Source organism: Triturus cristatus, chromosome 11 (assembly GCF_964204655.1).
Source record: "Triturus cristatus chromosome 11, aTriCri1.1, whole genome shotgun sequence".
NCBI classification, from domain to species: Eukaryota; Metazoa; Chordata; class Amphibia; order Caudata; family Salamandridae; genus Triturus; species Triturus cristatus.
Genome location: NC_140594.1, coordinates 62,752,494 through 62,767,856, shown reverse-complemented (window position 1 = coordinate 62,767,856; position 15,363 = coordinate 62,752,494). Strand labels below are relative to the sequence as shown.

Below are 15,363 nucleotides of genomic sequence, written 5' to 3'. Positions count from 1 at the left end.
AGGGACCGCTCTCTCAGACCTATATTAGACCTCAGAGAACTAAATCTGTAGATTCAGTCGGACCATTTTCATATGGTAACACTCCAACAAGTGCTTCCCCTTCTTCAGCAAGGCGACTTTCTCTCCACTCTGGATTTAAAGGACGCTTACTTTCATATTCCAATACACCCTGCGCACCGCAAATGCCTCAGATGGTAGCAGGTCAACACTATCAATTCAAAGTCCTCCCATTCGGAGTAACAACCCCACCCAGGGTTTTCACAAAATGCTTGGCAGTAGTCGCAACCCATCTAAGAAGACAACATATTCATGTCTTCCCATACTTAGATGACTGGCTCATAAAGGCCAGCTTGCACAACAGCTATCTACGCCACACACAAAACACTGTGCAATTGCTCCACGAGCTAGGATTCACAGTAAATCTGTCCAGATCCCATCTCCAACCATCCACGTCTCAAGCATATCTAGGAGCTGCTATAGAAACACAAAAAGCCTTAGCATACCCAACTCCAGCCAGAGTCTGGAATATACAAACCGTGATGTCTCAGTTTCAGCCTCAACACTCCTTACCAGATCGAGTGTTCATGCAATTACTGGGAATGATGGTGTCTTGCAATTTTATAGTCCCCTACGCAAGAATTCAAATGCGTCCCCTACAGGAATGCTTAGCACGACAGTGGAACCAAGCTCACGGTCAGTTATCCGATCTAGTGTTGGTAGACGGCCGCACCCGTTGCTCTCTGCAGCGGTGGAACACACACAAAACCTTTTAAAAGGGCGGCCCTTCAGCGACCCGGTTCCACAGATAGTATTGACAGCAGACGCATCACTGGCAGGTTGGGGAGCACATCTCCAAACCCACACAATTCAAGGCATGTGGAGCTCTAAAAAAACAGCTTCATATAAATCATCTAGAGCTGCTAGTGATTTTTCTGGCACTGAAAGCATTTCAAGTTCAGCTAGGACACAAGACTGTCCTAATTCGTACAGACAACATGACAGCCATGTACTACATACAAAAATAGGGGGGTGCACTCTCTCCAGCTGTCACAACTAGCACAGACCATCTAAAAAAGGGCCATACATCACAAGCTATATCACAAGCTATATCTCCTAGCAGAACACCTTCCAGGAATAAACAATCAGATGGCAGATTTACTCAGACACAGCATATCCACGAATGGGAAATACACCCTCAAGTTCTCCTCCCATTCTTCCAAAGGTGGGGCTTCCCACATATAGACCAGTTTGCCACACATCTAAACGCAAAATGCCCAAACTTTGCTTCCAGGTATCCACACCCAATGTACAAAGGCAATGCACTATGGATGAATTGGTCAGGGATATTTGCTTACGCTTTTCCGCCTCTCCCACTCATTCCTTTAGTGGTTCGGAAACTCAAACAGGCGTCCCTGACAATAATCCTAGTTGCTCCCACGTGGGCACGTCAACCCTGGTTCACAACCCTGTTGGAACTCTCAGTAGTTCCTCACCGAAAACTACGTCTTACATCCCATCTTCTCACACAGAGCCATGGAGACATAAGACATCCAGACCCCAGTCAACTCAATCTGGCGATCTGGCTCCTGAAGTCTTAGTTTGGCTATCTTAATCTGCCGCCAGACTGCATGAATATTATCAATGAGGCTAGACGTCCTACCTCAAGAGCCTGCTATGCAGCAAAGTGGAAGCGGTTTGTGATATACTGTAATAACAACCACATCAACCTGCTTGATGCTTCTGTACAAAACATTTTATGTTATTTGTTACATCTACAAAGTTCCAATTTGGCGTACACATTTATACGCTTACATCTAGCTGCAATAGCTGCATACCTCCAGAATAGACAACATCGATCTCTTTTTAGAGTGCCCGTTATCAACGCATTTATGGAAGGACTCAAGAGTCGTACCCCCTAGACGGCCACCCTGTCATGGACCCAGCCGGGGGTGTGTATGCGGGAACGCATGGTGGGTTCCGGCAGACGGAGCACTACACCGCTCATGGTTAGCGGTCTAGTGCTCAAACACAAGAAGCACTTCCGGGTGAGACCGCTATAAGCCGCGGCGTTCAATCCCGTCAGTGCTTCTAGTTAAGATCCAAAGCTGCTGCTGACCGCCGTCCGCCCAACGTATCTTCCAGCTCCCCTTGAAGCTGCAACCACCGGCGAAGCTCCGATTCCCTGACGGACCCCCACCGAGACCTTGTGGCAGGTTCGTACCGCGACACGCCTTGGAGAGTGTGTCGCGGCTGTTTGCACCCTCTCACACGGCGCTGGAGCGCCTGCACTTCTGTCTTCCGTGCCACGCGGGGAAGCGTGGGCACGGTCACGTCCTTGGTTTCTCACCGGCGCAGGAGCGCCTATCCCCCTGCTTTCCGTGTCACGCTAGGAAAGCGTGGGCACGGTACACCTTGTTTTCTTCCAGGCGAAGGAGCGCCTACTCCCCTGCTATTCTGTGTCACGCTTGGGAAGCGTGAGCACAGTGGTTTTTTGATTTGCCTTGGCGCAGGAGCGCCCACACCCCTCACCTAGCGGGACACGCAAGTGAAGCGTGGTCACTGAGGTACTGGTCTTCTCACCAGCGCAGGAGCGCGTAAACCCTTCATTTTTAGTGACACGCATAGGGAAGCGTGGTCACATACCTTTTTGTTGTCTGTTCAGCGCAGGAGCGCCTTTTCTTCTTGAATGTTGATCGATTGTTCCACGACACGCATGGGGAAGTGTGTTCATCGTTTCCCTTATTTCATTCTCATTGCGCAGGAGCGCCCTTGTTTTCATCAATGACCATTGCCATCATGCACGTCTGCATGACCCTTCTTTGCCTTCTTGACACCAGACGTCGGGAGCCCTGATACAGCCCTCTTCTGAGCAACCCACGAGTGGAGCCCGATCCTCATATGCCAGGTGACTCTTGGATTTTGGTTACTTTGTTCCTTGCCGAATGGTTGTTGGGAGTGATTGCATGCCCAGTAGCAAAAAGGCAGACGCATCTAATAAGCTTCTTTCCCTTGTATAGCTGGCGATACCCAGAAGAACGGCCCCCGGTCTAGTGGGATTCCTTACCTGGTCTTCCTCCACGACATCCCTTCCCGACACCTTTAGGCACCTTCCCCTGATCCCATCCTTGCCTGGGTCTGTTTTGTCACCTTGATCAGGTAGGGAGGGGAACGGTGGAGGTTGTTCACGATGTCCCTGCGAGATAACTCCGCAAGCAAAAACAGGTAAGGCTTGTGGGGTACTGACAGAACTGGAAGCCCACGAATTATATCTCGCCTGGACGCCATGAGCAACCCCGACATTACCTTGCAGGACATCGCAGCTATGCTAACCTGTATACAGGCAGACAACCTGAGTCTTCGTCAAGACATCACGGTGCTCCAAGGTCAGGTAGCAGCAGGACAGACGGGGGCCTGGGGCCCAGACCCTGCAGACAGGGCCAGGCCGGAGGGTGTGTTACGCCCTCCTGTTTTCACTCCCGGGGGGTTGGTACCCGATCACCAAGGCCACAACCCACCTATACAAGTAATAACACCTCATCCGGACCAGCTAGCACCTCCAGAACGCTTTTATGGCGATCGCACCAAGTATAGCATCTTTCTAAATCCATGCCAGTTGCACTTCATGGCACGTGCTTCTGCCATTCCGGACGACGCCTCCAAAGTCACATTTATCTTGTCCTATCTTGGAGGTGACGCCGCCCAATAGTCCATAGCCGGTCGAAAACGATGATCCTATGCTGTATAGTCTTCAAGGAAACACTCCGGCGAATGTTCGCCCGCCATACATTCGTGCAAGCCGCCGATAATGAGCTCCTAAACCTGAAACAAGGTTCCACCGACCTGCTGCACTACATTACCACCTTCAATAGACTGGTTATTGAAGCAAGGTGGCCGGAATCCAAGCAGGTATCCGTGTTTTATAGAGGACTGCGAGATGACATCAAAGACCTCCTCTCTCAACAATCCGAACTTCCAGAGGATATCGGAGCCTTCATAGACCTGGTAGTTAGGTAGAACTTCAGGCTACAGGAGCGAAAAAACGAAAAACCAAAGGCATAGAGCCTCGGTTCATGGCGCTCCGAGAAAAAACCAGGTGCGAACCTGGGAGGAGCCTTGAAGCACCGAACCGATGCAGATCGGAGGAGTCCGTGGTCCCCTAACCCGGGATGAGAAAGAGAAACGACGAAAACAGAACTTATGCCTGTATTGTGGCAAAAGCAGACATTTTGTTAAGGAATGCCCTGTGAAACCAGCCAAAACCAACAAACCTTATGTTCTTTCCGTGACCCGCAGGGATGAAGCGGGAAACGACGAAACCCAGTAGGCGAAGGGGGTGAGCTACTGGGTTCTTCCTCCATGCAGAACCCCCTTGCCGACCCTCTCGCCAACGTCAGGCACATGGGGTTGTCGGTAACCTTGCAGTCTTTCAAAGGCCAGAAATGGACAGTCACAGCCCTCATTGATTCCGGTGCCACGGGAAATTTCATAGACACACGTTACATGAAAGGACTGGGTATACCAACAGTGACCAAGAGTAAACCAGAAAGCGTGAAAGCCGTGGACGGCACCGACCTGACCTCTGGACTTATACGTTATCAAACAGAAGCCATGAGAATAACGTGCACGAACGGGCACACGGAGACCATTGCCTTTGCCGTTAATGATGCGCCCAGTTTAAGCTTATTTTGGGGCTTCCTTGGTTGGTAACGCACAACCCTTGCATCAACTGGAAGACCCAGATCATGACCCTGGACTCCACCCATTGCACTGCCACCTGCTATCCTCAGGAGGCAGTGGCAGGTTATCTCACAGTACAAGCTCGCTCTGTGCCATTGAGAGGAATGGGTTTGGTCACCCAAGAAAACGTACCGGAGGCATACGCAGACCTGGCCTCTGTGTCCGATAAGAAAGGGGCTAGCACCTTGCCTCCTCACCGCTCCTTCGATTGCAGGATAGACCTCATACCAGGTTCAACCCTTCCCTGTAGTCGTGTCTACTCGCTTACAGAAAAAGAAAACCATAATTTACGCCTCTATCTGGACGAATATCTGCAAAGCGGCTTTATACGCCACTCCAAATCACCCGTCTCTTGCTCTCTCTTTTTCGTGGCCAAAAAGGAAGGAGATCTACGGGCCTGTATTGACTTTAGAGCAATGAACACAATAACAATAAAAAACTGGTATCCCCTGCCGCTCAGTTCAAACCTGTTAGATCAAGTGAAGAACGCCTCTATTTACACCAAACTCGATCTACGAGGAGCTTACCATCTCGTCCGGGTTCGAGAGGGGGACGAATGGAAGACCGTGTTTCGGACAAAATATGGCTTATTTGAATACCAAGTCACGCCCTTCGGGCTCTGCAACGCCCCTGCAGCCTTCCAGTACTTCATAGATGAAGTGCTAAGGGAGTACCTGGACCGCTTCTGCGTCGTCTACATCGACGACATCTTAATCTTCTCCAACAACATTCCCGAGCACATTAACCACGTCCGAGCTGTTCTGAAACAACTACAGTCACATGGTCTCTACGTTAAACTGGAGAAGAGCGTGTTCCACACCACCATGGTCGAGTTCCTAGGACACATCCTAACCCCTGAAGGGGTCAGAATGGACACCAGAAAAGTCGAAGCAGTACTACGATGGCCATCACCTTGCTCAGTCAAACGGGTCCAGAGATTCTTAGGGTTTGCCAACTACTATTGGCGATTCATTACAGGATTCTCTAACATCGTCACACCCATCACCAGCTTGCTGCGTAAAGGAGTGCCGTTTTCCTGGAGCCTTGCAGCGGAGGAGGCGTTCCAGAACCTGAAGAGGAGGTTTTCCAGCACTCCTGTCGTAAGGCATCCTGATCCTGGACAACCCTTTGTGGTGGAAGCAGATGCATCACAAAGCGCTCTGGGAGGAGTGCTATCGCAACGCAATGCCGAAACCGGATTGCTGCACCCTGTGGCCTTCTACTCCTGTAAACTCCTGCCTGCAGAACACAACTACACCATTTCGGATCGCGAGTTACTCGCCATGAAGGCTGCCTTCGAGGAATGGCGCCATTACCTCAAAGACGCACGGCACCCAGTAACCATATACACCGACCACCAGAATCTACAGTTCCTTCGGTCAGCCAAAGCTCTTACCTCCAGACAATTAAGATGGACCCTGTTCTTCAATGAATACGACTTCCTGATCACCTATCGCCCGCGAAAGAAAACGCCAAGGCAGACGCCTTGTCCAGATTGGATGAACCCGAAGACAACGTATCAAAGACCGAACCAGTGTTCATCCTTCCCGAGCGATGTTCCCAAGGGGTAGTCCTCTCCTCTTCCTTCTTCACCCGGTTACATGACGATCTAAAACAGAAAGAATCATAAGAATGGATCGGGGACCTGGTCGGGGTTACGGCACACGATGGCTTTTTATTCAAAGGAAAGCAGTATTACCTCCCGTTGGAAAGCCATCAACAACAAGCCTTGTACATGTGCCATGACCATCAGCTATCCATCCATCCGGGCTTCCACAAAACCTTGGACCTCTTACACAGACATTTTTGGTGGCCTTCCATGGATACCACTGTTCGTTCATACATTGCTCGTTGTTCCGTTTGTATACAAGGAAAGACTCATTCCAGTCCCCCGATAGGACTCTTGAATCCGATTCCTGTCCCTCCTTACCCCTGGCATACGGTGTCCATGGACTTCGTTGTGGAGCTACCAAGAACTAAGACCGTCTTTACCACCGTCCTCACCATAGTGGACCACCTAACGAAAATGGCACACTTCGTTCCCTTGAAAACATTACCATCAGCACTCGACTTGGCCTTGATCTTTGCATACAACGTAATCCGATTACATGGGGTACCCTCAGTGCTGATCACGGACAGGGGCTCCCAATTCATATCCAGATTCTGGACCGAGATATGCAAAAATATGGGCATGGAAACCCGTCTTTCCACGGCGTACCATCCACAAACGGACGGACAGGCGGAACGTACCAACCAAACCATGGAACAATTCCTCCACTGCTTGCTGTTATCCATAGAACAAGAATGGTCAGAAGCACTCTGGATGGTGGAATACGTGTACAACGACAGCAAACACGCGTCCACGGGAGTATCACCTTTCTTTTGTCTACAGGACAACACCCACGGTCAGAACCATGGGAAAGACCAATGCCCTGTAACATGCCTACCGTACAAGAGTATCATGCCCTTCTTCACAGCTTGTGGCAAGTGGCCCGGTTCAAGCTCACCAAAGCCAAAGAACACCACAAACATTACGCTGATGTCCACAGACAAAAAGAACCTGAGTACAGGGTAGGGGACGAGGTATGGGTATCGCTAAAAAACCTCAACGTGCATGGACCCAAAAAACTGCTGCCACGTTATGTAGGCCCTTTCCCTATCGAGAAAGTAATCAACCAGGTGGCAATGAGACTTGCGTTACCCCAACACATGAGGGTACACCCAGTATTCCATGTATCCCTCCTGCGTCCCGCCCATCCAGAATCCCATGTCGATGGTCCCCCACCTCCCATTATTAGGGACGATCACGAGGAATATGAAGTGAGGGCCATCCTTGATTCCCGTAGGACCAGAGGGCGGCTCTATTACTTGGTGGACTGGAAGGGGTATGGCCCGAAGAGCGTTCCTGGGAACCCTTGTCGCATGTACGCCATGCTTCCCTGCTAGTGCGCGCCTTCCACTCTCGGTACCCATGCAAGCCACGGCCCGCTGCCCCCGTGTAGGGGAAGGAGGCATCTTGGGAGGGGGTACTGTCATGGACCCAGCCGGGGGGGTGTATGCGCGAACGCATGGTGGGTTCCGGCAGACGGAGCACTACACCGCTCATGGTTAGCGGTCTAGTGCTCAAACACAGGAAGCACTTCCGGGTGAGACCGCTATAAGCCGCGGCACTCAATCCCGTCAGTGCTTCCAGTTAAGAGCCATAGCTGCTGCTGGCCGCCGTCCTCCCAACGTATCTTCCAGCTCCCCTTGAAGCTGCAACCACCGGCAAAGCTCTGATTCCCTGACGGACCCCCACCGAGACCTTGTGGCAGGTTCGTACCGCGACACGCCTTGGAGAGCGTGTCGTGGCTGTTTGCACCCTCTCACCCGGCGCTGGAGCGCCTGCACTTCTGTCTTCCGTGCCACGCGGGGAAGCGTGGGCACGGTCACGTCCTTGGTTTCTCACCGGCGCAGGAGCGCCTATCGCCCTGCTTTCCGTGTCACGCTAGGAAAGCGTGGGCACGGTACACCTTGTTTTCTTCCAGGCGAAGGAGAGCCTACTCCCCTGCTATTCTGTGTCACGCTTGGGAAGCGTGAGCACAGTGGTTTCTTGATTTGCCTTGGCGCAGGAGCGCCCACACCCCTGACCTAGCGGGACACGCAATTGAAGAGTGGTCACTGAGATACTGGTCTTCTCACCAGCGCAGGAGCGCGTAAACCCTTCATTTTTAGTGACACGCATAGGGAAGCGTGGTCAAATACCTTTTTGTTGTCTGTTAAGCGCAGGAGCGCCTTTTCTTCTTGATTGTTGATCGATTGTTCCATGACACACATGGGGAAGTGTGTTCATGGTTTCCCTTGTTTCATTCTCATTGCACAGGAGCGCCCTTGTTTTCATCACTGACCATTGCCATCATGCACGTCTGCATGACCCTTCTTTGCCTTCTTGACACCAGACGTCGGGAGCCCTGATACAGCACTCTTCTGAGCAACCCACGAGTGGAGCCCGATCCTCATATGCCAGGTGACTCTTGGATTCTGGTTACTTTGTTCCTTGCCGAATGGTTGTTGTGAATGATTGCATGCCCAGTAGCAAAAAGGCAGACGCATCTAATTAGCTTCTTTCCCTTGTATAGCTGGCGATACCCAGAAGAACGGCCCCCGGTCTAGTGGGATTCCTTACCTGGTCTTCCTCCATGACATACCTTCCCGACACCTTTAGGCACCTTCCCCTGATCCCATCCTTGCCTGGGTCTGTTTTGTCACCTTGATCAGGTAGGGAGGGGAACGGTGGAGGTTGTTCACGATGTCCCTGCGAGATAACTCCGCAAGCAAAAACAGGTAAGGCTTGTGGGGTCCTGACACACCCGCTCCAGTGTGGAATCTCAACATAGTTCTCACCAGACAAATGGGCCCACCATTTGAAACATTGCACAAATGTGAACTGCAATTTCTCACATGGAAAGTTGCTTTCCTCTTTGCTATCACATCACTCAGAAGAGTTGGTGAGCTTCAGGCATTAACTATAGAAGAACCCTTTTTTGCAAATGCACCAAAATAAAGTGGTTCTTCGGACTAATCCTAAATTCCTTGATAAAGTCATTTCTGCTTTTCATATCAATCAATCTGTTGAGTTACCCGTGTTCTTCCCTCAACCAGATTCCGTGGCAGAACGTGTCCTACACACATTGGTTGTGAAAAGAGCATTGCTTTATTACATAGAAAGAACAAAACCTTTCCGTAACACAAATCAACTATTTGTCGCTTTTGCTCCACCACACAAAGGCAATCCCATATCTAAATCAGGTATTGCAAGACGGATAGTCACGTGCATTAAATATGCTATGCAAAAGCAAAGTGAAAGTTACCAGTTCCCCCTAGAGCACACTTTACACGCAAACTGGGGGCTTCTATGGCATTCTTAGGAAATATACCCATAGATGACATATGCAAAGCTGCAACATGGTCTACACCTTACACATTCACAAAAGACTATTGTGTTGATGTGTTAGCAAGACAAAAAGCGAGAGTGGGCCAGGCAGTTTTACGTACACTATTTCAAACCACTGCAACAGATGCAGGTTAGCCACTGCTTTGGGAGAGAACTGCTATGTAGTCTATGAATAGCATATGATCTACAGCTCGTATGCCTCGGATGGAAAATGCTACTTACCCAGTATGCATCTGTTCTTGGCATATAGAGCTGTAGAGTCATATGCGCCCACCCGCCTCCCCAGGTACCTGTACCTGTTGCAGTTACATCTTATTTAGATACATGCATTTATGGACATCTCCTTTTGCTACTCTTACCAACTCCATTATCACACTCTGTGGGAAAACAATCTTACAATGGAGTTGATGCCCATGCGCACTATCATCAAAAGGAGGAGTTACCTACCTCGTGACTGGAAAAGACTTCTTCGAAGAAAAACAAAATGCAAACGTCCGGACCCAACACTAGATTGCGATCTATGCATAGCATATGACTCTACAGCTCTATATGCCAAGAACAGATGCATACTGGGTAAGTAGCATTTTCCATATGAATTATGTGCTTACTGATTGGTAGTGCGAAGCTGAAACATGCCGTGGTTGCTTTTTGAAATGTGGTGACACCTTGACAAAGCCATTAGGTCTGCCTTATTTAAAATGCATGTGTGTGTGTGCGCAGCATGCGCATGTGTGTGTGCGCACGTGTGCATATGTGTGTGTGTGTACTTGTGTGTGTGTTCATAGGTGTGCGCACACACGTGTGTGCACTTGTGTGTGTGCGTGCATACAAGTGTGTAGGCACGTGTTTTCGCCCACACGTTTGCACTTGCACGTGTGAGTGAGCGCGCATGTGTTTGTGCGTGTGTGCGTACGCGCATGTTGCACGCTTATTTGTGTGTGCGCACACACGTGTGTGTGTGTGCACAAGTGTGTGTGTGTGTGCATGTGCACAAGTGTGTGCACGCTCGTGCGAGGGCATGTGTGTGTGTGTGTGTGTCTGTCTGTGTAGTAATTTGCAGAAAGTTGTTGATTGCTAGCCCGCAACGTGTCCTCTGAGTAGGCCTTGGACTGCTCTGCTTTGCTACCCTGAGAGTTGAGTGGTTCAATGTGATAATTGCTTCCTATTAATAAGACAATTGCAGAACTATTACTTTTGAAAGACGTGCATCCTTCACAACTAATAACGCAATTTCTTACAGGTAGTATAGTTGCATGAACTTTAAACCAGACTTCTGAAAAATGATAAATTAGATCCCAACAAAGTGTCTGATGTATTTTCGGCTCTCATATATTGTTCTTTCCTCTTCTAACCAGGCAGGAGATGGACAGCCTTCAGCGGCAGATGGAGGAGCACACCATCACGGTGCATGAATCTATGAACTCATGGACGCAGATTGAGGGCCAGTTAGTGGACAATAATAGCCCCAGCAGTGCCTGTTCTCCAGCAGAGCCAGCTCCAGATGATGAAGTTAAAGAGCTGCATCAACATGCGGAAATGCATCCAGCATCCCAGTAGTGACCACTGGCCACTCTGCTGCATCCATCATCCTTGGCAACGCAGACCTCTTTGAAAGAATCCTTTCTTAGCTGACGTTATTTATTTGTTTCAAAGGAAAAGGAAGCTGAGTTCCAAATGTTGGCTTTTTATGGGCGTAGTTCAATAAAAGGCTTGCCCAGATGTTATTGAACGGAATGGGAGGATATGCCTTTCTCTGTTTGGCGTCAGCTCCTGCTCTAGCCCCTTTCTTAGTGACTTGTGGGATCTTGCGTGCATCTGAAACCTCTTGGTAGGGTTTAAACCTTAGTGGGTGGAAGAGCTGGTGTTAATCAGATCTAACCATATCCAAGAACTTTAGTTTCAGACTGCGATATCAAAAGCAGTCCCGCACTAAGAGCGACTTTGTGTGGGAAGATTATAGCCAGTAACCGTTTATAAAGCATAATTTGCACACTATGATTCCTGAAAACCTGTGGGCTTGGTATTACAGCTTCCAAGCAGAAGAGTTGCCTTTACTCAATCATAGGGATGGTTCCAGGAGATTGCACAGGCTGAGCGGCCCATAGTGATGTTCCAGGATGAGCAGCATGTACTACAAGGACAGGAGGCACAGTCCGTACTGCGGATGAGGGTCTGATGCAAGGTGAACAGAAGGTGCTGTATGTAAAGGATGTAGTGCATGAACAGGAGAGCCGCTTGTCCTACAGTCGCAGGGAGAGGGCCATTTTCTGAAGTCATAGGTTGAAAGGCTTGAGTTGCACATGCTTTGGCTTCTACAGTTTTTAAGTAGTCCCAGGCATCCCAGAACGTTCTGCTGTTCTTTCACAGGTACAAGTTATTTTAATGTTTGTGTAAGTTTAGAAAGGGATTACCTTCCTTGTTATTAATCGGTGTTTTCATGTTTTCCAGAGGTTACTGTTTGATTCGGTTGTAAATACAGCTTTCTTTGGGGTACCAGCCCACAAGAGATAGGAATATTTACAAATGGGATTATTTTATTTTGAAACGTCTTTAAAAGGATTGGCGTTTTAATGCCAATGTTAGATTATTTTTTTATTCTGAATGTTATTGCTCGTTTGTTTTTGTATCGGGCTGTTCCCAGCAAACATCAAGAGTTATATCAACGTGTTAACCAAAGCTAGTGCGTGGACCGATTAAGGCTGCACAGGATAGGGGTTGTCCTGCAAGGGTCATACCCACCTTGCAGAGTGAGCAGTGTACAGTTTTACAGCCTTCATTATTCCTTGATCCACTGTTCCTTCAAAACATGAAAAAAGAAATCATATATTTATTCACCCATTCTTAGCCGGAGGGAGTCAAAACGAGGCATTTACGTTGGGCAGTCATATAGCCACAGTATTACATTGATAAGAATTGTGGGAGCTCTTCCTACAATGTTGTTAGTTTCGCTCATACCGGGGTGGACATATTGCCGTGTCAAACACCTGGTGAACCACCAGCTCTAAATGGCCAAACCATTTGAGGGTAGCTGTCTGCCTGTCTTGTGTGTGGCTGAGTACCTTGCCGAAGAGTGACCGTACATGAACTCGGTAGCTGTTTCCTGTAGTGACTGAGATAAACCACTGTACCCTACTATGTGTTTGTGCATGTGAACCACCACACATGCCTTGAAGTGGCTATATGCCCCTCTTAGGAGTGACTGTACATCAACCACCAAAGTCGTCTCCTGAAGTGACCGTCTATGACATGAACTTTCGTACTCTTTTGGGCGACTGTAAAACCGCATTCCCCAGTGCATGGCTGTCTACGAGAATCAAAAAGGGTAACCAAGAAGAGCGGGAGAAGTAAGAGCTCACTCCCCTTCCCGTATTAATATTTCAAACAAAAAGAAACAAGCACCCTACCAAGATGTTTATTATTTCTTTTGAGATGCCCCTCACACTAGGTGTGAAAAACACCTTTAGGTTTTATTAAAGACCCCTCACCAATCAAGCTAGATGGTGGCATGCTTCATCATTGGGGGCCCACCCAAGACACCTAGTGCATCAAGGGTGTGCTTCAACGCTTGGTTACAGCAGAGCGTGTTTTTTTAGAGGGTTTTATTATCTTAGATGAGTAAAAGAGGTGAATTAAAATTGTCTTTTGGGTTGCCCACCGGTGTGGTTTACTTTAATAATGGCAACCAAATTCACCTCTTTTTCTCATCTGAAATAATATATATTTTTTTTTTTAAGAAAACAGCTCCGCTATAACCAGGTGTCAAAGGTGGGACCCCAATTATAAAGCATGCCACCAACTAGGTTGGTGGGTAAGAGGTCTTTGGAAAAAAAACGAAAGGCTTTTTTTCACACCCCGTGTGAGGGGCATCTCAAAAGAATTAATAAGGAACTTGGTAGCGTGCTTGCTTCTCTTTGTTGGAAATATGTCTACAAGAAAAACCATACCAAACAGGGCAACTATCAATGTAAAAAAACACTATGCATATTTTTTTAAATATATTTGCCACACTGATACAACTGACTTTACAATTGAAGCACACAATATATTTAAGGTACATGTTCACTGTTGCAGTATGTGCTGGTTTTGCCTTTCTTGTGCTACATGCTGCTTTCTGGTGGAATACCCTTGTCGGGGAGCCTGGTGTGCAGTGCTCCCAGGGCTTGGGCACTTAGGAGCTCGTCAGTGTACCACCCTGGGCAGGCTGTTCCATTTAAAAACGTTTTTAAATGGATGCATTTTATTTGTTCATGAGTAGCCGCTCATGTCACGCAGCTGAGAGTGCTGCAAATGGAACATACCAAAAATGAATAAAATGATTGCTTAGTGACCGCCTTGCACCTTGGCATTGGATATTGGTTGAGGCATATGTCGCCTAAAGGTAAATTATATGCACACGTTGACAGAGGGGGCTGGTGCCAGTATTACTGCTGATTCTTGCAGCCGTATAGGAAAACAAAAGAATGCAAATGTTGTACACTGTTGGATTTGATGGCCCAGCAATCTGCGGTGCGGTACATCGTTTGGAAATGTCTGTCAGCTCAATAGTTGTGAAGAGAAAACCAGGGTCTTCCTTATGGACATATATATATAGACAGCTCTAATATATAAATATATAGATATATACTGTAATTATTGTATAATGTAAATACATTAATTTACTCTATAAAAGGAGTCAGCAGGATAGAAATATCTTTATACGTTGTAATGTGTTTTGGTCCCTTTTTTCATTATTATTTACCTTCCTTCCTCCATTTTTTTTTTTTTTTTTTTAGAAAGGCTCATTTATTTAATTCATGATCTTGCTTTGTTTAAGGAGCTTTCTCCCAGTCATTTTCTGTCCCCAGAAGTGGTGTTTCTTTAGCCTGGGCAATGACACAGAAAATGTGAGCATTCCTCCACAAAGTCCTAGGGAACAGAGGGTGATCTCACAGTTCAACCTGGAGTCAGTAACCGATGAGCTCAAGCCAAACACGCACAGTGTGATCTTGGGGACATCTCTGTGCCTTATCGTGCCCCGGTGACCAACTCAACTGTGAGTGCAAACTGACATGCAGCAGTTGTCTGTAAACTGACCCACATAATTTTCCTGTGTCCATGGCAAACCATGAAATAAACGGACCGTTTGTGTTAAGTGTTTACCTTTCCCTTGAGCTTGAGGCATGCTGTGATGAGACCCCTACTCCACCAAATCACTCTTGGTGTCCCCCCTAATACGGATCTCCTTAATCCTGCCTGTTTTCTCGTCCTAGAAAATAATTTTTATAGTAAAGTTAAAGTAAAGGTTTCATTCATAGGCTTATACCAAAGCTTTACAGGATCTTTAAGGCGGTCTGGTAGACTATCGCTGCATGGCCCTCAAGCGTAGTGGCTGTTCTAGATCACCATGAACTGTTTGGCCAATAAGAATGCAGCACTCGGCTGTAAACTGCCTCCACGTCCCTGCACACCCCTGTTTGTGTATACTAATTGGTAGTGCTCATGAAGTCATTGTGATAGCTTTCTGATGGTGGAGAGGAGAGATTGGCTGGAGGGTGCTTTTCAGGAGTCCTTTGCATAAGTTTATTTTGCACCATTTATAAATTGGGAGGAATGTGTTTGTTTTTATTCCTTTTGTGAAACGTTTAGCCACTTTGAAATATGTTTTAACGTAATTATGACACGATCTGAAGAACCTTGGTTCCCTTTTCTATATT

The 15,363-nt window shown here is 47.9% G+C and overlaps 1 protein-coding gene across 2 annotated transcripts in view; it reads left to right on the top strand.

The window, feature by feature from the left end:
• The window catches only part of GOLGA3 (golgin A3), a 163,872-nt gene extending 152,480 nt beyond the window's left edge, over positions 1-11,392 (top strand). For both annotated transcript variants that reach the window (XM_085636240.1, XM_085636239.1), the window contains exon 24: positions 11,026-11,392. In XM_085636240.1, the coding sequence (XP_085492366.1) occupies positions 11,026-11,227 (202 nt within the window). In that variant the 3' untranslated portion in view covers positions 11,228-11,392. The remainder of the gene's footprint in view (positions 1-11,025) is intronic.
• The last annotated feature ends 3,971 nt before the right edge of the window (positions 11,393-15,363 follow it).